The sequence below is a fragment of the Ipomoea nil genome, unplaced genomic scaffold (genome assembly GCF_001879475.1).
Source record: "Ipomoea nil cultivar Tokyo-kokei standard unplaced genomic scaffold, Asagao_1.1 scaffold2054, whole genome shotgun sequence".
In the NCBI taxonomy this organism is placed as follows: Eukaryota; Viridiplantae; Streptophyta; class Magnoliopsida; order Solanales; family Convolvulaceae; genus Ipomoea; species Ipomoea nil.
In genome coordinates, this window is record NW_017618482.1 from 131326 (window position 1) to 155906 (window position 24581).

General features: G+C 38.2%; 2 protein-coding genes across 5 annotated transcripts in view; one reads left to right on the forward strand and one right to left on the reverse strand.

Annotated features, from left to right (window-relative positions):
- Positions 1–723: 723 nt before the first annotated feature.
- The window catches only part of LOC109148381 (probable inactive leucine-rich repeat receptor-like protein kinase At3g03770), a 29263-nt gene continuing 5405 nt past the window's right edge, over positions 724–24581 (forward strand). The window contains exons 1-8 of one of the 4 annotated variants that reach the window (XM_019296194.1): positions 726–2275; positions 2429–2562; positions 2658–2898; positions 3000–3205; positions 3575–3612; positions 3768–3879; positions 4370–4656; positions 18474–18483. In XM_019296194.1, the coding sequence (XP_019151739.1) occupies positions 910–2275; positions 2429–2562; positions 2658–2898; positions 3000–3205; positions 3575–3612; positions 3768–3879; positions 4370–4648 (2376 nt within the window). In that variant the 5' untranslated portion in view covers positions 726–909 and the 3' untranslated portion in view covers positions 4649–4656; positions 18474–18483. Of the gene's footprint in view, positions 2276–2428; positions 2563–2657; positions 2899–2999; positions 3206–3574; positions 3613–3762; positions 3880–4369; positions 4784–18473; positions 18484–24581 lie in introns of those variants that run through there. The other 3 variants (XM_019296193.1, XR_002048783.1, XM_019296192.1) reach the window with 3 other exon arrangements.
- On the reverse strand, positions 6022–22780 carry LOC109148380 (phospholipid-transporting ATPase 1). The gene is made up of 7 exons (XM_019296191.1): positions 20584–22780; positions 20100–20406; positions 15301–15964; positions 15091–15214; positions 14706–14925; positions 7572–8030; positions 6022–6456 (listed from the first exon to the last, which is right to left on the reverse strand). Exons 1-7 carry the CDS (start codon positions 21983–21985, stop codon positions 6243–6245), a joined length of 3390 nt encoding a protein of 1129 aa, XP_019151736.1. The 5' UTR covers positions 21986–22780; the 3' UTR covers positions 6022–6242.

The window sequence follows — 24581 nt, forward strand, 5'->3', positions numbered from 1 at the left end:
GCTATTATTTTTCAAATCTATTTTATTTTTCTGAAATTTTATCATTATTTTATTTTACTTCTTGAACCAAATGTAACATGAATGTTTATAATACTAATAATTGCATTGAACATTTGAAATTAGGAGTGCAAAAAACATGACAACCTAGAATAGATATCTATCTATGGTATAATTTGCCCAAAAATCCACATTAGACATGCCTTTATTGTAGTCAACTTCGTTCATGCTCATTTACAATTAGTCTTAACTTGGGGTGTAATTGAGTGGAAGAGACTTATCTATCTTTAACAAAACGTTAAGAGCATCCCCAATAGACATAGTTTTAAAAAGGAAGGGAAAAAAGAAAAGCAAAAACAAAATCTGAAAAGCAAAAAAAAAAAAAAAAAAAAAATACAGTTTAACGCATTGATCGCTGTTGTTGTGCCTCACGCGACCAATCGCCGACCAATATTCATATTTGGTGGGTCCACCTCAGAGACTAAAAACCAGTTCTTCCACTGATGGAGATGCTCTAAGTAATTGATCCTTAAGTATGAAACAACCTTAAATTTTCATGTCAAACAACTCACCCTAGTCAGTGTGTCTCTGACAGTAAAAAACATGAGTCACACACACACAGTACAATTAGTCTTATTTTCTTCTTTTTTTTTTAAAAAAAAAAAATTATTTTTAAAATTCACGTGACTAAGCAGAAAAAGAAATGGATGGTATATGCAGCATTACTGTATGTTGATGCAATATTTCAATCAATAATGCATGCAGCTCCTTCTTCCACTCAGCCTCTTTTCTTATAGATTATAGTCTCCACTGTTTCTTGAAAGCAAATAAAACACCCAAAAGGCAAAAAGCATTATAAATAAATAAAATCAAGAACCCAAATCACAACAAGGAAGTGGAAAGGAATTAGCTATGGCAGAGGTGCTGAAGAAGAAGAAGAAGAAGAAGCCATTAAAGCTCTTATTACTTTTCTTGTTTTTTGCCATGGTGGATTACTCAGAGCAAATGCTCCCACCTTCCCAGTTCCAAGCCATTCAGAGGATCAAACAGGAGCTGAGCTTCCCAGTGGAGCTAAGCAGTTGGAGTGAGAACTCAGATTTCTGCAACACTGAGCCACTCCCAATCCTAACACTGGTGTGCTATGAAGATAACATAACACAGCTCCATGTGGCTGGGAATGGGGTTTTCCCTCAATTTCCTCAAGAGATTTCCACTTCTTTCCTCTTCTCCAATCTTGCTAGCCTCCCTAACTTGAAGGTCCTCTCTTTAGTTTCTTTGGGTCTGAGAGGCCCTTTGCCTCCAAGTATTGGGCTTTTGTCTTCTTTGGAGATTGTGAATATAAGCTCAAACTCCTTTAATGGCAGCCTTCCATTGGAGATTTCATCTTTGAAGGGGCTTCAGACACTTGTGTTGGATAATAACAGGTTCACAGGTCAGGTTCCTGATTGGTTAGCTTCACTTCCTGCTTTGACTGTGCTGAGTTTAAAGAATAATTCTTTTAGTGGTTTATTGCCCAGTTCTTTGACTAGTTTAAAGCTGTTGAGAAATGTTGTTGTTTCTGGGAATAATCTGTCTGGGGATTTGCCTAATTTCCACAATTTGTCAAACCTTCAAGTTCTTGATTTGGAGGGTAATAGTTTTGGGCCTAATTTCCCTAGTTTGCCTACAAAGCTAGTGGCCTTGATGTTGGGGAAGAACAAGTTTGGGTTTGGGGTACCAGATGAAGTGAAGTCTTGTTATCTGTTAACAAAGATGGATATTTCTGAGAATGAGTTTGTGGGGCCCCTTCCACAATCCTTGTTGTCAATGCCATCAATTGATTACCTTGATATTTCTGGGAATAAGTTCACTGGGAAACTCTTCAAGAACATGTCATGTAACTCTCAGCTTTCTTATGTGGACTTCTCATCGAACCGCTTCACTGGGGAGTTGCCTGATTGTTTGCACCCGGGTACTGGTCACAGGACAGTTTCGTACTCCGGTAATTGCTTGTCAGATATTGAGCAATGGCAGCATCGCGAGTCGTTCTGTCACAACGAAGCCCTGGCTGTTAGAATCATGCCTACCAACCACAAGGAGAAACGACCATATGCTAAAGTGGTTCTTGCATCGAGTATGGTGGGAGGGCTTATTGGAGGAACAGCGCTTCTTGGTTTGGCGTTTTTTGTTGTGAAGAAGAAATTTGCTAAGCAGCAGCAAATTAACAGAACCCCGAATGCTCGACTCATATTGGAAAAGGTGCCACCTGCATACACGCTAAAGCTGCTAAACGATGCAAGTAAGGCTTCTTAGCTTCTTCGTATAATTTTCACCTTAGGCTAAGTGTACTAAGTTTATGCACTTTCAAGTCTTTGTCATTATAGTTGGAAACCGAAAGTTCCCAGTTTAGTTAGGAATGACTAAAATAAAATCATTCTTGTGTGTTTGGCAGGATATATTTCAGAAAAAAGGAAGTTTGGACTGCTTGGCATTCCCCCTTATCGGACATTTGTTTTGGATGAGCTTAGGGAGGCGACAAATAACTTTGACGCAGCAAATATACTAGGAGAAGGCTCTTGTCGCCAGGTAACAACAAGTGATTGTTATATGCATCAGTACTTTCTGTCATTGTTATTGTTAGTCTCAAAGTGCGACGGTTCTTTTCCTCTTTTGGATTTCAGATCTACAAAGGCATGCTCACGGATGGCACGGTGGTTGCCATAAGAAGCTTGAAAACGAGGAAGAAGCACAGCATCCAGCACTACACTCACCAACTCGAGCTGGTTTCAAAGATTAGGCATTGCCACTTAGTTAGTGCTATAGGCCACTGCTTCGAGTGCTATCAGGATGATTCGAGCGTCAGCAGAATATTTCTCGTGTTCGAGTTCGTACCAAATGGAACACTGAGAGAAGTCATATCAGGTAGAATACAGCAATGCCATGAAAATATCTAATTTACCATTTCTTTGTTTTACAATGTCTGCGTTCTCATACTGGATCATTTCCACCAACACTTGTGACAGAGGGAAATGCTGGGCAAAAGTTCTCGTGGTCACAAAGGATGATGGCTATGTTAGGAATTGCGAGGGGAATTCAGTTTCTACACACTGGGATAGTGCCGGGCATTTTCTCAAATCACTTGAAGATAACAGATATCTTACTGGATCATGACTTCCATGTGAAAATTAGCAAATACAATCTGCCTTTGTTAGCTGAGAATAAGAACATGGTATGTCAATAAAATAACCTCTTCTTTCACTCCAACTGGTTAACGGGAATAGTGTTAACAACTAGAAGTATATTTGAGCGGAGCTGAATCAAACACTGCCCACAAGGTTATCAAGAAGCATGAACTCTAAACTCTGATGCCAACCAAACATTTTTGTATAGCGGGCAGGTCACTCAATTGGGCAAAGGCACATGAGCCAAAACTACACTGAAAGACTGAATCCAATCAATTAGCTTGTTTAACCCATGTCCTTATAAATCCATACGTTCTCTCTTATATTTTCAATGTGGGGCTCTTATCAAGCACCAAACATATCTATCACAGAAAACTTGCATTGATTGCTTATTCATTGTTAATGACTATATACAGGATGCTTTTGGTGCGTCTTCTAGTGGAGGGAAGGAGAGGTCTGAAACGAATCGCTCTGTTAATGCCTTCAATATCTTTCTAGTTTGCGGGTTGTTATTACTGTGAAATGTAGAATGAGCATCGTATTATTTTGGTTTTTTTTTTTGTCAAGGAAATGCCAAGAGATTTTCTTATTCGAGATCCTTGAGTGCAGGTCAGCATTTAAGGAGAAAGTTGATGTCTATGGCTTCGGAGTAATTTTACTTGAAACCATAGTGGGAAGGAAAATGATGACCCCAAATGACATTGATGTCTCCAAAGACATAGTAAGACTTCTCATTTCACCCATCCTTCTTTACAATCTTTAACCAAGGCTTCCTTTCCACACTAGAATAATAGACTTGGGAATGGAATTAACCTTGTAAATGGATCAAAGAAAGAAAATATGCTTTTTGTTGAGCATATAATATATAAAATATAAATGCATAGTCTCGCTATCAGCTTAAACTTCTAGTCAAAACAGAACACATCCTTCAATTCTTGACTCCTTTCAGGCCTTCCTTTTGCCTTAACAAAGGAAGAAAATGGAGAGATTGGTAAAAGGTCAATCAATTGGGCTATTATACAAATAGAGAAAACCACACTAAAAAACTAAATCCAATCAATTAACTAGTTTAACCTATGTGGGACTCTTAAGAGCCTGGTTCATGAGAACCTAGCTAACTATTTGTTAGACTCAAAACTTTCTCTTAGGAAGTTTCCAAAACTTTTCCGGTTTCTTCTTTACATCATTTTCTTACTGTCTGCTCCGTGCAGTTATCTGTAAGCTTAACAGCGGATGAATTGGCGCGAAGAAACATTGTGGATCCTGCAGTCTGCAAGGAATGCTCCGACCATTCACTGAAGACGGTGATGGAGCTTTGCCTAAGGTGTCTGTCAAATGAGCAGTCCGATAGTCCCTCGGTTGAAGATGTGATATGGAATCTGCAGTTTGCAGCTCAGGTTCAGGACTCATGGCGTCGGGACTCTCACAGCGCCCACTGCTCTCCAGGCCACGTAGCGTTGGCAAGATCTGCATCTGATTTGTTACAGTGATGAGGGATGTTGCATGTTTATATGAATGATGAAAATGGTTATGTTCATTTGTTTTTGTCTGTCTAAGGTTAATGAAAAGCCAGTACCTACAATTTTGCTGCTGCAGATAAATGCATTATTTCAAGGTTAACTTAAGCATCTTGATCACCTTAACTTTCTTTGACACTCCTTTGAATGGGATGTTGTTGAGGTCATTTGGTTTTGGTTAAGATTTCTATTTGTCTGTGTTTTGGGTGTAAAAAATAAAGTCTTATCACCATTGAGAAAAATTATTAGGTAACTACAATGTTATGTCAATATGTTGAGAACGTTAATAGCTTGGTTGGTGTGAGTGGTCGTGCACTTTCATTTCTTAAGAGAAGTCGATAGTTCAAAACACCCCTCATATAAAAAAATTAATATGACCAACAATATTCAGAATATGAAAAATAGTAGATTTTACTAAACTAATTATTATAAACAAATAGTTAATTCAGTTCCTCAATTATATTGATCACCACATTTGGTCATTGAGTTGTCAAGGTGGTAGCGAATTAGTCATTGAAGGTAATAATAAAAAGGGAAAAATTGTAACTTATATCCCTCACAAATATGTCAATTATCAATGTCACCCCTGAATTATTAGTAGTGTAAATGTTATCCTCAATTTTCAAAACGTGACATATATTACCCCTCCCATGAATTATTAGTGGTGTAAATGTGGTTACCCGCCCTTTTTCCTGTTCAAAGACCACATTTTTTTTTTTTTTCCTCCATTCTTCTTTTTGTCGTTTGTTCTCCTTCCGCCGACAACAATGTTTCTTCTTCTTTCTATTAGGAGAGGGGCAATATATATCACATTTTGAAAATTGAGAAGCAACATTTACACCACTAATAATTCATGGTTAACATTGATAATTGACATATTTGTGAGATCAAAAATTACAATTTTCCCCAATAAAAATGTTAACCATGACAATAAAATACTCAAAATCCTAACTTTTTTATATTATTTTTTTTTAAACATTATTCTTAGTATTCAATAATTTACAAGTTATAGACCCACTCTGGTTACCTGTATAATTGAAGACTAAATTAACTATTTGTCCACACTTAAAAAACCAAAACTAAAATTTCCCTTCATATTGTTTTCATTAGTAATTGATGTTCAAATAGTGTCATTAATCTTCGAGAAAATATTTAATGCACCGTTGATATATAATACCTATATACGTCAATGACCTTAAACCCAACAACTTAAAGTAATTAGTAAGCAAATGGCTAATGCAACTACAAGGTCGAAGGAGTACGGAAAATAAAAAGAACATTAAAAAAAAAAAAAAAAAAAAAAAAACCTACATCAAACAAAGCATACTTTATCAAGGGGAAATTGGATTGAGACCTCATCTTTGGTCTTTCCATTATTTGTACATATAAACAAATAATTTGTTGTGGGCATCACTGATTTACAACATTATTGTAATGGTTAGAACACATGATTGCAAAGAATGGTGACCTAAATATAGAAGAAAATTTTGAATCCTGAGATAGCAAGCAAACAAATCCTAAAAATACCAACAAAATTTGGTGAGTACCTAATGTGAACAGTTGATCATCATGGAGGATAACAACTTGGGCTCAGTTCTATCTCTGCATTTTGATGCTGCCTTGCGTGTCTGAATTTCTCCTCTTCCCTTGCAATCTGGATGTCGGATGGGAAGATATGCTGCACGAGAACTTTACCTATGAACCGAGGAACGAGAGCAGTTACAACAACACCGAGCAGGCACAACCAGAATGCGCTCTCTCCTGCAGCATGAAAAATGGCCCTGCAAATTCATATAGGTATTTGGTAAATAGTTTTAGCTGATTGGGTTTGTGGATTTGACAAGTTAATAGCATTAGCTGATGGTAGAAAAATATTTGGTAAATTAGCTGTTAGCTGATAGCTGATTACATGCAAAATGACATTCTAAAAAAGCTTATCAAAAGAGCTGCTTTGAGCAGCTTTTTAAATTTTAGCATCAAACACTCGTATTGGTTGTTTAACCAAGTCAAATAGCTAACAGTGGTCAAATAAGCCAAAATTGGCTGATAAGCTAACTATGTTACTAAACAGGGCCATAGTCTGGACGATTAGGCACACTACGAATCTCGAAAGAAATGATCTTTTACATTGAATTCAAGAAATACATTTCCATCTGATAACCTATAATTCAACAGAAATGGATTATGGAATTGCCACCAAGTACTCTGCAGACTCTAAGACATGAACGATGCAAGTGTAGATTAATAATTGGCTTAAGAACGGGAAAAAAACAAACCTTTCCTACCAGTTGCAATTTTAGCCAAAGACGTCTTTTTTTTTTTTTTTTTCTTGCAATTTTTGGTAATTCCCAAATTTGATCATACTTGACCCAATCTGGCTTCCTAGAATACTTTATTATACTTTTAAAAATCAATTTTTGCCCCAAACAATCATTTCAATAATCTACCTCCAACTCAACATATCACCATCGGCAAACCTAATCCTAACTCAAGTGCTCATGGCTACCATCATAAGTAATAAGTTTCTCATCTATAGATTTTCTATCAAAAAATAACATCTTGGACGTTATCTCAATCATGTTAATCATCTAAAGTATCAAGAACATCTTTTGGGGTTTTATAAGGGAGAACTTTAGAAATACACTGGTAGAAAAATAATATTATTATGAAGGCAGATAGTTGCAACAAAAAATATTATAACTTATAAGTTGCAAAAATTGAAAGTTTAGGCTAAAAGTGCAACTGAGTGCAGATGTTTGACTGTTTTTTACGCCATAATAATAATGTTATATAAAAAGTAATATTCTGGCACAAGAGTAGTTAGTTCAAGGAATTTGAATCTATGATATGAACATGCATTGTGCTTATGGAATTTAACTGAGAGAAGTGATCTTACCAGTAACCAGGAAGAAACGGCAAAGCATCAATGACAATTAGACAAATAACAGTTGCGACAATAGATCCCCAAATGGTAGCATGGACAATCCAATTCCATTGAATCACATCGATCGCTAAACGTATGTTAACCAAAATAACAGCTGCAAGTGTCCAAAGATCTCCGATGCTTGAACCGTCAATATCACTTCCCCAATAAGCTAGGAGAGGCAGAAAGAAGACAACTACACTTTCCCATAATGTGTCCATTATTGTCACCCAAAATAATTTCGCATTGTAGCTTTCTTCTCTTTGTCCAACCCCGTAAAGTTGAGGATACTTCAGAAGCGTCATTCTATTCAGATCCTTATCAAGAATTCCAACAGCTACTGTAGGAAGTGAAGAGTAGATTAAAGAGTACAACATGCTACTCCAGTCAGTGATGGCAGTAGTTAAAGTAAAAGCCGTAAAAAGTGCATACCTGGGCAGAAAAATTAAATTATATCTGAGTGAATAATAGAGAAGTCATTTCGTTAATTAATCCTTTCTTAGCATTTCCAACTTCAAAAGAGGCAATGATTTTATGTAAGAAATATTTGGCTTTGAACATAAAATGGAACATTTTTAGCACCAAAGCATAACTTACATTAGCTCTCAAGAATGCAAATTAAAACAAAAATGATTTATTTATTTTAATTAAGAAACAAACAATAACTTAATCCTATTAACAAATATTTTTAAACAAAAAATATGGTTATAAAAGGATCCCAAATTATAGAGACATTACCCACAGATATAAAAAAAACAGCTAAAGTTCAATCACATTTCCTACCCCTTTCCCAACATGAATAGATTGGGTTCAATCCAACTTCAACGAGTAACAATGGGGCAAGCAAGGATGTAGCATAAGAAACACCTTAATCCTACCTTAACTAGGAGTAGTGCAGTGGCAAAGAAACAAGGAAGCCTAAAGATGTGGAGATTTGACGTTTCCTATTCCCAACACAACAGTTGCTGCGAAACACCTAATGAGGTCTGTTCTAATCTCTGTATTCCATACAATTGAGTCAAGAGGATACACATATTTATACTAGGCTATGCACACTAACTATGGTAAGGATCAATAATATCCCTAAGATATTATACACACTATCCTAAGATATTATACTGAGATCATATCAAATATTTCTACCATATAATGTCTAACACTCCCCCTCAAGTTGAAGCATAGATATTGATAATGCCCAACTTGTTACATAAGTAATCTATTCGAGGCCCATTCATAGCTTTTGTAAAAAGATCTCCTAGCTGTTCTCCTGTCTTCACAAATCCAGTAGAAATTAAGCCTCGTTGTATCTTTTCACGAATGAAATGACAATCAACTTCAATGTGCTTGGTTCGTTCATGGAAAACAGGATTGGCTGCAATATGGAGAGCCGCTTGATTGTCACACCATAGCTTTGCAGGAATAGAGGCCTTGAGCCCTATTTCATCGAGAATGTGATATATCCACAAGATTTCACAGGTTGCCTGTGCCATTGCTCTATACTCTGACTCTGCACTCGATCGTGAGACAACATTTTGCTTCTTGCTCTTCCACGAGATCAAGTTTCCACCAAAGAAGACACAAAATCCGGTTGTAGACCTCCGATTCTCCTTAGACCCTGCATAGTCTGCATCTGCAAAGCACTCAATGTTCATATGTCCATGGTTTTGATATACAATTCCACGTCCTGGAGCACCTTTCAAGTAGTTCAGGATTTGTTCAACAGCTTTCCAATGATCAATAGTTGGAGATGCCATAAATTGACTTACAATACTTACTGAGTAAGCAATATCAGGACGAGTTACAGTCAGATAATTTAGCTTACCAACCAATCTTCTAAATCTTTCTGGATCATCAAATAGCTCCCCCTCTGATGTCAACTGTGAATTAGGGATCATTGGAGTATTGCACGGCTTAGCTCCTAGTTTCCCTGTTTCTGTCAATAGATCAAGTATATATTTTCTCTGGGAGAGAAGTATACCTTTCTTACTCCGTATTACCTCAACACCTAGAAAATATTTTAATGTACCAAGATCTTTAGTCTGAAATTGACTATGAAGAAAGGTCTTAAGAGATACAATACCAGCGGTGTCACTTCCAGTGATGACAATGTCATCCACATAGACAACTAATAAAATAATGCCTTTCTCAGAGCGTTTATAGAAGACAGAATGATCAGACTTTCCTTTTATCATGCCAAACCTCTCAACCGCTTGACTGAATTTCCCAAACCATGCACGATGGCTTTGCTTAAGGCCATACAAAGATTTGAGAAGTCGACAAACCTTACCATACTCCCCCTGAGCAACAAACCCAGGTGGTTGCTCCATGTAGACTTCTTCTTGAAGCTCACCATGTAGAAAAGCATTTTTAATGTCCAGTTGATGTAATGGCCAATTAAATGTAGCAGCCATAGAAATAAGCAATCTGACAGAGGTCAATTTTGCAACATGAGAAAATGTGTCAGAGTAATCAATACCATAAGTTTGTGCATACCCCTTAGCAACTAGACGAGCCTTCAACCGAGCTACAGATCCATCAGGGTTAACCTTCACCACGAACACCCATTTGCACCCAATGGCCTTCTTCCCTACAGGTAAATCTACCAAGTTCCACGTACCATTGAAATCCAAGGCATTCATCTCCTCAATCATAGCGTTACGCCAACCATAATGGGACAGTGCTTGTTTGACAGTTTTAGAAAGTTGTATAGAGTCAAGAGAAGCAATAAAAGAGCAGGAGATATGGGGTAAGTGGTTGTAAGAAACAAACGATGAGACAGGATAAGTACAAGTTCTTTTACCTTTGCGTAGGGCTATTGGCAAGGTAGCTGGATCAGACGACGAAGAATCCGGCTCAGGACATGAATCTGGCGTATTGTCAGGAACCAAAGTAGTGTCGGGATTCGGGTTAACCTCTTTTGGAACAGACTGGTGTTTACGAGAATATACCTGAGTGATTGGTGGTCGGGAAGGTGGAATAGAAGCGGAAGCGGTGGTAACCGTATAGATGAGAATATCATCATCACTGTCGCCATGGCTTTCTGAATTTGAAGAAGGTGAGAAGGAAACATCTTCATGGAAGGTTACATCAATAGACACGAGATATCTTCCCGTTGACGGACAATAACACCTATACCCCTTTTGAACACGAGAATATCCCAAAAAGATGCACTTTAAAGATTTAGGATCTAATTTCGTGATATGGGGCCTTACATCTCTCACAACAAGTACATCCAAATGTTTTTGGTGGAATAGGAAATACAGATTTGTGAGGGAAAAGACACTGATAGGGTGTTGTACCATGTAAGACCGAAGACGGCATACGGTTGATCAAAAAACAAGCAGTAGAGACTGCATCAGCCCAAAAATGTTTTGGAACCCACATTTGGAACAGGAGAGCCCGAGCAGTTTCTAGTAAGTGCCTGTTTTTGCGTTCAGCAACCCCATTTTGAGATGGGGTGTCAACACAGGAAGATTGATGTAAAATTCCATGTTCAAGCATATAAGAGGAAAAGGGTTCAGAAAAATACTCTTTAGCATTGTCACTTCTCAATGCACGAACAGGTATATTAAATTGTGTTTGTATCTCAGCACAAAAAGCACGAAAATGGGAAAATAATTCAGAACGACTTCTCATAAAATATAACCAAGTCATGCGAGAGAACTCATCAACGAAAGTAACAAAGTACCGAAACCCGGTTTTGGACATAACACGACATGGACCCCAAACATCAGAATGAACTAACTCAAAAGGAGCACGTGCTCGTTTATTAACTCTAGGACTTAAACTAACTCGATGATGTTTAGCAAATTGACAAGACTCACAATTTAAAGAGGACATCTTACTAAATTGCGGACACATCTTTTTCAACAATGGTAAGGATGGGTGCCCTAAACGACAATGGACTTCCAACGGAGTACCCATCCCAAAGCAGGCAACAGTTCTCGGTATACTGGAATCAAGAATATAGAGGCCACCAGACTCATGCCCTTTACCAATAATCTGCTTCGTCGTAAGATCCTGGAACATGCAGTGAGTGGGAAAAAAGGTTATGGAACAATTTAGAGCATTAGTGATTTGACTAACAGAGATCAAATTAAAAGACAAGTTGGGAAGGCTCAAGACCGAGGATAACGGGAGATCAGGAGTCGGATTAGCAGTGCCAATCCCAAGCACCCTAGAGGTGGATCCATCAGCTAGAGTGACATGGGAAGTTGAAGGAGAAGATTGAAAGGTAGATAGCAGGCTAGAGTTACCTGTCATATGATCCGTGGCTCCCGAATCAATAACCCATTTGGAAGCTGAAGAGACGAGGCAAGTGTTGGGATTACCTGAGGTGGCAGCCGCTACAGTTGAGGGAGATGATGAGGATTCTTGGTACTTCAGGAACTTAGCATACTCATCTGCAGAAAATACAACCGTTTTCTCACCATGAGTATCAGAAGACACCATATTGGCAGACCGATTGCCCTGATTTCTATTCTGAAGCTTTCGGCAATCCTTCTTCATGTGCCCCGGTTTCTGACAGTAATGGCAAATGATTGGATTATACTGCTGGCCATGAGGATCCCTATTGTGATATGACGACTTCACAGGCTCCCCCTTTGACTTTTGACTGACAAGAACACTACTCGACTGAGGGGGTTGATAGGTCTCTGTGCGTAATACTCTAGAGAATACATCAAATAGGGATTTGAGCTCCTCACTGGACAATATCTGGGACTTGGCCGGTTCTAGTCGAGGATGAAGACCAGCCAAAAAACTCATGATGGCCATTTGTTCTCGCTGTTGCTGCTGCACCTTTATATCCGTTGTGAACGACATTAATTCATTAAGAGCCTCATATGTTTTCTTGAACTCCATAAAATAAGTCTGCAGAGGTTTGTCAAGCATGTCGGCCCTATAAAAAGCCTTACAAACATCATAGATTCGAATAATGTCGCCCTTACCCGAATACAAAAAATTAAGATAGTCTAAGAGCTCTTTGACAGTTTCACAATGACTAACAAAACCAAATATCTCAGATTCAATTGAGTTCCGTATTTGAAGAAATAATTTAGCATCATCACGCAACCAAGTTTGCTTAGCTTTGTCATCCTCGGGTGGGGTGGCAGTCATATGGGCATCTTTGTCAATACTACGCAGATATATTTTAATGATTCGTTTCCAATCCAAATGATTTGAGCCATTTAATTTGTGTTCTGTGATTCTTGCATTAACTGGAAGAATATCGGACACAACTATAGACTTAGGCTCAGACATTAGGCTATCCAACAAGAAGATATCTCAAATCAGACAACCAAACTTCCAGAATCAGACCTCTAAGCCACAACAAACACACAAACAGCCACACAACTTCACTGTCTTGCAAAGCAAAAAATAAGAGGGATATTACCGGGACCTCCAATGCCAAAACCGAGCCTAGAGTAGAGACGTAGAAGACCGGGGGACCTCGGGAAAGTAGACCGAAGTGGATTCCGGCGCCGGAGTGACGCACACGCGCCGGCGCGTGGACAGCCGGCGAGGGACGAAGGTGGCGCGTGAGGGCCACTCGCCGGGCGAAATCGCGTCGAATTCAGCAGTCCGGCCTATCGGCGACCGGCGACTCTGCTCCTGATGGTGGTGACGACAAACGGCCAGCGACAATTCCGACCCAAACCTCCACCGTGTGCAGAAGCAGAAAGAGGAAAAAAAAAAATTCTGTGTTTTTTTTCTTTATGTGGCTCTTGATACCATGTTCTAATCTCTGTATTCCATACAATTGAGTCAAGAGGATACACATATTTATACTAGGCTATGCACACTAACTATGGTAAGGATCAATAATATCCCTAAGATATTATATACACACTATCCTAAGATATTATACTGAGATCATATCAAATATTCTTCTACCATATAATGTCTAACAAGGTCATTAGGTTGAAGGGGATGTCCTAAATGAAGTCCTTTCTTGGCATGTCAAGTAGAGGGCCTTCCCGCCGGAATTTCTAGCTTTAGACAACTATTTTTTTCTTTGAAGGATACTAAGCATGTAAGACTTGTCCAACAAGGAAAAGGACTCTTACCCTAGATAAACCCCCACATGGCAAGTCCTAGGGAGATTCAAGCTATACAGTACGCATAGCTACCCACTTAACCTTTGTCCTTACAATAGAATATTTTCTGTGGAATTTCCATGTTGATCACTGTATGAGCTAATGCCATATGGGGTCCTCCGAGTATAATGGTTTTGCCACGTTTAGTCCTAAAGTTTCAAATTGACCACCCATGGTCCTTCGACTTTCAAATTGTTACTATCCGTGGTCCAAATTAACCACCAATGGTTCTTCAACTTTCGAAATTTAACCAGTCGCGGTCCTCCTTAAAGGACTATGGGTGGTTAAAATTTGATAGTTGAAGGACCATGGTTGGTTAACTTGGACCACGGATGGTTAAAATTTGAAAGTTGAAGGACCATAAGTGGTCAATTTGAAAGTTTATGACTAAACGTGGCAAAACCACTATACTCGGAGGACTCTAGATGGTATTAACTCATCAATGTATTTTCTTTTTCTAGTGAACACCAAGTCTTCTTAGCATGTTCCTTTATTTGCTAACATTCCTGCACTTGTGCACACATTAACAACTTGGAACTTGGCTGTGACTAAAAAAACTCAAATTATTTGCAAAGTCTCCCTTTTTTTTTGGGTCATTTCACCACATCAAAATTATCTAGTATGTCAAAACAATTTCACATTCCACAGAAGCCAAGGACTCGAATAATTGAAAGTCTTAGGAGTCTGTTAGAGCTAACAACCTCCATTCAGATGAATGGAAGTAGTTCCTTAGGTTTGTATGTGAAATAGACAATACAAAAGCTGAAAAGCTTCTTTCTTTAATAGTGCTTTTGTCACCTAACTTCTTTAATTGTAAACTATTTCATAACAAAAGCTGAAAAGCTTCTTTCTTTAATAGTGCTTTTGTCACCTAACTTCTTTAATTGTAAACTATTTCATATTTTCATTCATCTGGTATACATTCACTAAGGGGCTGAAGTTTGTCCAATTATTAAGTGGTACTTGTTTCTCTTTCATTTTCTTTCTAAAGAACACAGGGTGCACTTACCAGAATAAGACAAGAACAAACACTGCATTCTTGTAAAAGTTATATAATATCATGTTGCCCATTCTCTGATAATTCCAATGCCCATGAACTAATAAAAGTGGGACCAAGAATCTGAACTGGCCCATCGCAAAATCTGACGCCATAACAGCTTGTCGACCCTCTTGGCCAATTATGCCAATCCCCACATCAGCCTTTTGGATCATTGAAACATCATTAGCACCTAAAAATCACAGAGTAAAACCTCCTATCAGCATATCAAAATGAACAAAGAAATGCAGAATAACATTTTCTGTTCTTTCACTTAGTTTGCTCCTCTCTATCATTCCCTTTAAGAAAATGGTGGAAAGGGAATAGAAGCAATAATGATAACTTCAGAGAGCAATACCATCCCCAATTGCAAGAGTTATTCCATCTGTTCGCTTCTTTATTAGGGCAACAATTCCAGCTTTTTGCAATGGAGCAACTCGACAGCACAGTACCACAGTGCAATTACTGGCTAACTGGAACAGCTGCAGATGAACAAGAAATGCAAATATACATATTAAACATGTGTATGTGATTGAGAGAGAGAGATTGGATAAGCACACGGATTTACTTGTTCTTCCAGCTCACTGTCAAGGATATAAACAAGGCTTGTTCCATCAATGATCAAGGCAACTGAACTTACACCAGATACAGAGTTTAATTCGGACAAAGCATCTTCCAAACTCCTCCTACATGAATCCTTGGAGTTCTTATTAATGATAATCTGCTTCATTGCAATTGTCAAAAGCTTAGAAGAGTAGCCAATAGAAATTGCAGTTTCTTGTTTGTCTCCAGTCAAAACCCACACTTTAATGCCTGCTGTTCTTAGAGACTCAATTGCTTCTGGCACACCTTGTTGCAATTTATCTTCAACCCCAGAGGCACCTAAAACTGTAAGTTTGCTTTCAATACTGTTAGCAAGTTTTTGAAGTAAAGCTGCCCTTTCAGTCATAGCAGTGCTTGCTGACTCATAAGAGGACTGCCACAATTCAAATTCAGAGGCACTCAGTTCTCGCATGCCCACCACAATAGTTCTCAAGCCCATTCTGGAATAAGAATCTAGATGCATTTGAGTTGCATGAACTACCTCCAAGTTAAATGATTTATCAATTGCTTTAAACATGGTTGTATCAGCACCTTTTACAAAGGCCTTAACTGAGTTATCTGGGCAACCTAATATTACTGACATCTTCTTCCGTTCACCATCAAACTCATGCATACCAAAAACATTGAACCTGCAATCACAAGAAGGAAGATCAGATATCCGAAGGGAGAAAAATTTGCAATGTGCTCACATTGAATAGGGAAACTAGATTTTTCTGTTTCAGCAAAAGTATAGACAGTCTTAATTTTAGAAAGTAAATCAAAATGCAGTAAATATGAGCAGGCATCACTTGACACAGAAAAGGCCAAATTGATCTATCAACACCTTCTAAAGAAGTGATTGGTTAGGGTGAAACTTTATGAGGCATGAGGAGGGGAAGGGGGAATTTCCCCTTTTTGGGTTGAGAATAAAAGAGGAAAGGAAATTTTTTTTTTTTTTAAAGGGGATCCACGACCCGTCCACGTTTTCCTTTCCCAACGTGCTTACAAACATAGGAAAATAAAGCTTCCCCTTGGATGGAGTAAAGAGACAGGATTGGGTTTGAACCAAATTAACAGGGAATTGTAAAATTAAAATGTAAAGAAAAAACAAGGGATACCGTAAAGTTCCCCCCAGCAAGAATGAATTTTTGCCTACTACATAAAGCCAATTATTTCCCTAAGGTATTGGATGCCCTCTCTTCTAAGAGATGGTCCCTAGTTATAATCTGCTACAATATGTAAAATTAGCAAGGAGCATCAATTACTGGTTGCATAATCAATCAATCTTTGATTATATGCTTCATTCTGCTCCTTGAATTCTACCATTTGAATGATTTGATTAATTTCCTTTATTGCTCGATTCCCTTTCTTCCTTCATGAGTAAACTAGCCAGGGCTTCGGGTCTGTGTTGTGAGCACGTCCACAGGCATTATTCATCTTCCTAGTTATCAATAATAAGAGATAAAAACCACTTTTGATCCCACAAGAATAGTGGCACTTCCATATTGCTCATAGGATTTTCAATTTGGACAATGTGGTCCATGGACTACCAAAATTAATAGGAACCAATACACATGGAATCCAGTAAGGGTAAATAGTGGGCTCATCACAAGGCCATAACTACATCCTTAAAGCATCAATGGTGGAAGAAAAAAGAAAGCCCAATAAAAATTCCATTCGATAGAGGAAAGTATTATAAGTGGCCCGTTTCAAGTGATGTCACAGATCAACGACAATGTTTAGAAGATTCGAGGTCGAATCATTTTTTTCAAGAAGGGGAAGATGATGCGGCCCAACATAATGAAGATCCATTAAGAGTACAAATTGGGCCAATCACAAGATCCAAGGCCCAAATCAGCTTTATTATTTGTGGTCATCATTATTTCAAATTGTTTAGAATTAAAGACAAAACACTAGCTTGTATTTAGAAAGGATTCCTTAAGTCCCTTTCTAAATAGGACTATATTTACTTGCTTTCTAGATTAGGTTTAGGACTCTTTTTGTATTTAGAAAAGGATTCCTTAAACCCTTTCTAAATAGGACTATATTTATTTGCTTTCTAGATTAGGTTTAGGACTCTTTTTCCCATTGTATTTAGGATTACAATGCTGCCCTATACCTATAAATAGGGCACATCCATATTAGTTTTAGACAGGCTTTAATTCAATAAAATTCTTAAGTTTTTCTTTACACTTGTGTAAGAAACCTTATGGCTAATTGTGGACTCAATTAGTGGCTAGTCGTGGACTCGACTAGCAAATTGATTTGTGGACTCGAATCAATCTTCCTTTCTTAAACATTAGATTTAGGTTCGTGGACTCGTTCTTGAATCGAAGGAAACTAGATCCGACTCAAGTTAATTGAAGATTGCATCATCAAGGTACTTGAAGCTACAATGGGATTCTTCTGTCTTTGAGGATTCGAGACAAAGGGTTTCTCGTGAGGTTTAAGGTATTTTGATCCATCTCTATCTTTACTTTCGAGAGCATTCTTGGGACAGTATTCCATCTTATTTGAACCTTGGACTAGGTTCATATCACCTGCCGTAGGCGGGGTCCACCTGACCGCCCTAATTACTCGTCTTGGCACATGTGCCTCCAGATATGCAACGATCGTCCTCCAGCTTGGGGGCAGGATATGCTGCATAGCACTTATTTTACTACTAACTATTAAGTACTAAATGCTCTATATATAAAATGTTAGAGAAATAGGGTGTTAGTTGAGAGGACCTCTCTTAGCCTTGGGTTTAGGTGTTTGAAATCTATGGCTAGGATTATTTCTTGTCTTGTATAAATAGCTCTACACTTCCTTGTACCTCTACACAGAACATATAGAAATATACAAGTTGAGTTCATTGTTTAACACGGTATCAGAGCGAGATTGAGGTGACTGGGTAGTGGGCGTTGGTCGGAAAGGGGAGGCGACGCTGTCGGGAGAGGCGGAGCAGCCACCGGAATCCCCACACGCCGCCACGCGGCGGCGCAGTCCTAGGATTCTGACGCCACGCGCCGCCGCGTGCGCACTGGTCCAGCGTCTTCTCCGGTCGCGGCTTACACTGTTGGGCTCGTCTCTGTACTCCCGACACATTTGCAGTGGTAGTGTGAACCGGTGTTGAGGAGATTTTTGGTGGTTGCGATGTCTTCATCTCCTGCTAGAGAGAGAGAGAGAGGTAGGGTTTGTGAAAAAATGGCTAAGGAGAGTGAACAGAGGATGAAGGGCTGCGTCAAGTGGTTCAGTGACCAAAAGGGGTTTGGGTTCATAACCCCAGACGACGGCAGCGAGGATTTGTTTGTTCACCAGTCAGCCGAGAAAGAGAAACCAACGAGAGAGATGGTAGGGGAGGTCCACGAAGCTGGGTCCTGCTGAAGAGGAATAATTATGCAGTAGGTTCTTTTGTTTATCGCATTAATAAGTCTTGAGCTTTGTGTTTTGTTTATCATAGTTTGTCGCTTTAAGTTAATTTGGTATGGGAGCAATTCTAGGGTCTGAGTTGAGTCAAGTGCAGCCTGTTCAGTGTGCGTAAACATGGGTGCTATAGGTGTGGGCAGCACAGGTGCCAGGAGTGGGGCGGACCTGGCATATGCCGCGGGGGAGGCCGACGGCTGAAGAATGATTCAGAGTGTATCAGTTTACGTGCGTGCACCAGGGAAACGCAGTGGTGTTAGACAGGATTTATAAGGGTGCATGGTGAGAGGGACAGGTGCACTGTGGTCTAGCAACGCTAATGGTTTGTGGAGTGAGAGGCAAGTACGCTGTGGTGTTAGGCAGCGGTGATAAGGGTGTGGGGTGTGAGAGGCAAGTGCGGCGCTGTGGTGATTGGCCTAGCTTTTGTTGGCTCCGTAGAAGCGTTGTTGGTGCGACAAGGTGCGTTGTGGACTGGTTTGGCACAACGTGATTCGAAGGTTGTTGCGTGGTTCTTGGGCGTTAGCCTCGGAAGTTATGAGTTATGAGTCTAGGTGTGGAGTCCTATGGTTCATGTGATACATATGTAACAAGTTGGATGTTCCAACTTAAGGGGGAGTGTTAGAGAAATAGGGTGTTAGTTGAGAGGATCTCTTAGCCTTAGGTTTAGGTGTTTGAAATCTATGGCTAGGATTAGCTCTTGTCTTGTATAAATAGCTCTATATTTCCTTGTACATCTACACAGAACATATAGAAATATACAAGTTGAGTTCATTGTTTAACATAAAATAACCTGGTCGATTAGGTTCTATGATGTTTTGCATATAAAACTTGCCTGATCCAAACCCGCTACGGGTTTAGTTTTTAAAACCCACCCCTAACCCATAACCCACTATCACCCAAAAATACCCGACCTTGGGTCAAATTGAGTGAAGACCAGCATGTCAAATTAGAATTGACATCCCTAATGGAGCACCCCTTGATCATCCATGGCTGCCTTGACAAAAATGTCAATAATACCCTCAAACATAACGCATGTGCAACACACATAACTTTTTCCATCCATGTTTAACGGTTGGGATAGTTAATGAACGGACTAGGATTGGTCAAATGTTATAGTCCAAGGACCAAGTTCTTACAAATTGAAAGTTGACTTAAAAATCCCAAAATCTGCATTTTTCTTAGTCTGTTGCCATGTCAGCCAGTGGTTTTATAGTTTTATCCAAATCAAGCATTGAGATACTGAGATTTATAGAAACTTAGACCTTTAACCTACTTCTCACTATAAAATAGCATGTGAACTAGCAAACATGCACATGTATAAAGAAAAAAGTTCAAGAAGGTGAAAAGGAAATAAATAAATAAATAGCAGCCTCAACTTGCCTTTGTCTTTCTCCATGAACATCAATTACTATATGGCCAGAGGTTCTTTCTATAAGCATGAAACCATATGATGCTGCAGCATATACTAGTGCTTGCTCATCTGGAGACTCTCCTTGATAGTCTACCAACTTAACTGAAGGATCAGATGTATCCACAATGATAGGAACAATAGTGTTGCAAGCAGCCAATGCAATAAAGAAATCGTTAACTCGGTTTCTTTCAGCTATACACTTTCCACTTTTTGATATTTTTAAAAGCTTTGCATCAACCTTTACCTTCATCTTGGGTGTTAATACATGTCCATCCACTGATTTGAAATAAGGTGAAAAAAATAATATAGGGTTAAAGATGCCAACTAAACAATATGTTTCACAATAGAGCAGACTTTCTTGCAAAGTGAAACTTCAGAAAGAGGGGAGAAAGAGGAAAAGAATAAGGAAAGCTCTGAAGGGAGAGAGGAAAAGAATAAGGAAAGCTGTAGCACCTTCAACGCTGTATCCCACTTGATCCTCTTCAAGACTGGACTTTCCACATCCATAATCCACTCCCCAAATGCTAGCACATTGGAATTCCATTTTATTCTCAGTTAATGTACCAGTTTTATCAGAGAAAATATATTTAACTTGTCCCAGATCTTCATTTATATTAAGCGTCCTACATTGAAACCTTGAGTTTGAGGACTCATCAAACATCATGAAATCTTGAATCATAAAGTACGCCTGACCAAGACGAACTAGTTCCATAGCTATGTATAGTGATATAGGGATCATGATTTGGTAGACAATAACTGACATAAGAAATGTAAAAAATACCTCCAACCCCCAACCATAATAATTATTGTTCTCAACTTTGGATTCTGAGTAGTCTTTTCTGTGGTAGAAGGGGATAATATCTAAATCGTCCTTGTGATGCCTCAGCCATACACCAGCACAAATAGAAACAACAGTACATAAAGCAACAAGGAAAAAAGAGAGGAATATGATTTCCCGATTCATACGAGTCTCAATACGGCTCCTCTTTGATGGAGCTCCATAGCTGTTGAGCATGGCCTTTGTTTCTCTGCCGGTATATACAGCAACCCCAATTGCCCAATCAGTATTCTTGAGCTCACAACCACGGAGAATAATATTGGAAGGTCCAAGCGAAGCACGCTTTCCATCTATTTCCATGTTGGCCTGAAAGCCATAAATGTTTCTATTGGGCTTCTCACATTCAATCAGCCCACCAATGTTCTCCATCCTTGAAAATTTTATTTGTGTTTCCTGTTTTGCATATCGTGATTTTAAATTTGATTCCCCATCCAAATTCATTGTCTGGACATATGCAACTCCAGTAGTGTCACTTGTTGAGAGCAGCACCATATCACAAGGAATAGTTTCACTTGAAGAGATTTTGATGATTTCACCTACCCTTATATCCTTCCATTTCTTCTGTTGGAAATGACCATTTGACAAAACTACTGCCAGCCGATTGTTCTCAATCGTGTCAGACCTGTGCCGCCTATAGTCTTCATAGGCATCCTTGACTGCAGAAACAAATAGTACAAAAGCTAATGGAAGAATTGAAGCACCCCGACCAAAAACAGCCAACTGGGGAAGCTGATTAAGGATAGCCATGACAAGAAAGTATACATATGCAACTCTATGGAACTGTTCAAACAGGTTCCGAGGCAGGAAGGTAAGAATGGAGTATTTTCCTGTCCTTACTGAATTTCCAGCAAATTCAAACCTTTCATTAGTCTTTGCAGGATTATTTATATATATCAATCTAGCATCTTCATCACTAATTGCTATTTGGGACACGCCAAACCCCTCTGAGCCAACCCCATGGGATCCATGTATCACGTGGCTGGAATCAGGAAGTGTGGTGTATTCGTTTGAATCCATCCCAGAAGGAAATTTGGTACAATAAGATATCGATGTTAAGTTGTTGGACAGATCAACAAAAAGAGGTCCAGGAGCATAAGGAGGTTCCTCAACTCCTGGAGGAGAAAAGGATAGAATGTGAGCTCATGATCTGACTATCACAGGCCTTTCTATCTCTCTCATTCAAGTGAGTCTGTCAATACAACTGCCCCTTCTATCAAGCACATGGAGACACGGCCAGATAGTGATCCCACAGAAAACAACCAAAAACTTTAAGAAGTTCTGCACTACCCAAAAACAATCCTACCCGAAATCACCAAAAATGGCATAATTCCAAACTACCCAGACTCCAATTTCAGCAAATATCAACACAACTCACAATTTCAAGCAATAAGACCCTGTTCACACTAAAATTCCGAAACCCACAACAGCACAAGCAAAACACATAGCCAACTATAATAAATAATGATGTATTCATATGTCCCTATTCGTATCTTCAAACCTAACTAAACTAACAAGTAACAACTACTGATACACCAAATATACATAAAAAAATATTAATAAAACCCTAAAACTTGAAAATGAAAAAGTACACAAGTATGTACAAAGACATAGAATTTAACAGCTATACGATAATGGGGCAGTTGTATTGGCGGGTTCATATGAATGAGAGAGGCCAATCTAGAGAAAAATGAACTAAAACTGAATCCGGTCAGCTTTGAATCTTAAAGAACCATAGAAAGATGAAGCTCTTGTCGACTACATTGTTCTGTTGCCTGCCGAAGTGAAAAGGAATCGAATTTTGAAGAAGATTCGGCGAGCCATAACCCGAACCGAAGTTGTTTCGGGTCAGCTTGGGTTTCAATCGGGCCGCCAACCCGATTGATTTGGCAATTTATATCCTACACCACGGCGCGCGTTGCACTATGCGCCCAGATGCAAAACGACGTCGTTTTAATTTATTTTTTTTTTGAATGGCAGTAGTTTTTTCTTTTAAAAAAAACTCGTTGTTCAAGAATGTACATAATGTTATACTAGAATACACATAATTGTATACATGAATGTACATAATTATATAACAAAATATACATACTCTTTTTAAAAGATAATACACATAATCTAACATAATACATAATAAACATAAACTTTTAACATAATACACATCAACTATTAACATAATACACACAATTTTATGATTCGGATGTACATAATTGTATAAAAAGAATGTACATAATTGTATAAAAAATGTACATAACTGTATGAACCAATACACATAACTGTATGAACAAATACACATAACTGTGTGAACAAATACACATAATCCCAGCAACTTCCTACCGCGCCTCTCAAAACGACGTCGTTTTGGGAGGCGCGCGGCGCACAGTGCTATGTGCGCCGTGGTGTAGGATATAACGATTGTTTGACTTTCCACTAGTGGTAGGGCAGCTTGTGAGCGGCTCAATCAAAATTTGACTTGAACTCAGTTAATTTTAAACTTGAGTCAAAGTCGAGTCGATTCGTTTTATAATTGAGTCGAGCTCAAGTTTCAATTTTCAAACTTGAGCCTATTTATTTTTTATTGAGTTTAAATTTGAGTCAATTCGAACTCGAATTCAACTTAACTTGTTTATATCCCTAGTATCGACACTGAAATAACATCCCTAGTTTACATAGCTTATAACACAATTGGTGTTTGTTTGCAAATTGCAATAATAAACAAAACTCTTCAATTTTTGTTCATATATATTATTAGTTATATTGCACATATTACAAAATTAAGTAAATGTTTTAATACAAAAAGAAGAGTAAAATCATGTGGCTACAAATGAATAATGTTATATTATCGTCTTTCAGAAAGAAAAAAAAAAAAAAAAGTTATATTATTGCATGAATTTAAAGAGGAAATTATAATATATAAGACAGATAATCAACATATATGTAGAACTATATAAAATATATTATTGTCAATGACTTTGTAGTTTAGTGCCATGAAATTACTCTCCCAAATAGGAAGTTATGAGTTAGATATGAATAGATAAGAAAGGTGCGTACTTGTAGGGCAATCAAATAAGAAATAGGAGATTCCCACATGACAAGTAAAATGAGACCAAACACTTATATAGAGTGAAGAAAATTGTACATGAAGGATAACTCAAGACTTGAAATATATTTAATAATATAGGACTTGTACACCGGTAGTTAATTGATGTGAAAATTAGAAGAGACAAATATAAAAAGAAGATAGGTAACATTGAAATGTACTTCTAAAGATGGAAGAAAGAAAGTAAAAAGTATAAACTAGTCCAACCTATTACACCAATAAACTTTTTTATTTTTAATAAAATCCTAACAATATACGGAGTAGCTTTTTATATGATTTGGTAAATATTTATCATAATACCAAATCCATATAATTATTGTTTTTTTTTAATGAATTGAATTTATATGAAAGGTGCATACTTGTAGGGCAATTCGATAAAAAATAGGAGAACCCCATATGACAGGTAAAATGAGACCAAACACTTGTATAAAGTGAAGAAAATCGTACATGAAGGATAACACATGAAGGATAATACGAGAGATGAATTATATTTAATAAAATAGGACTTGTACACCG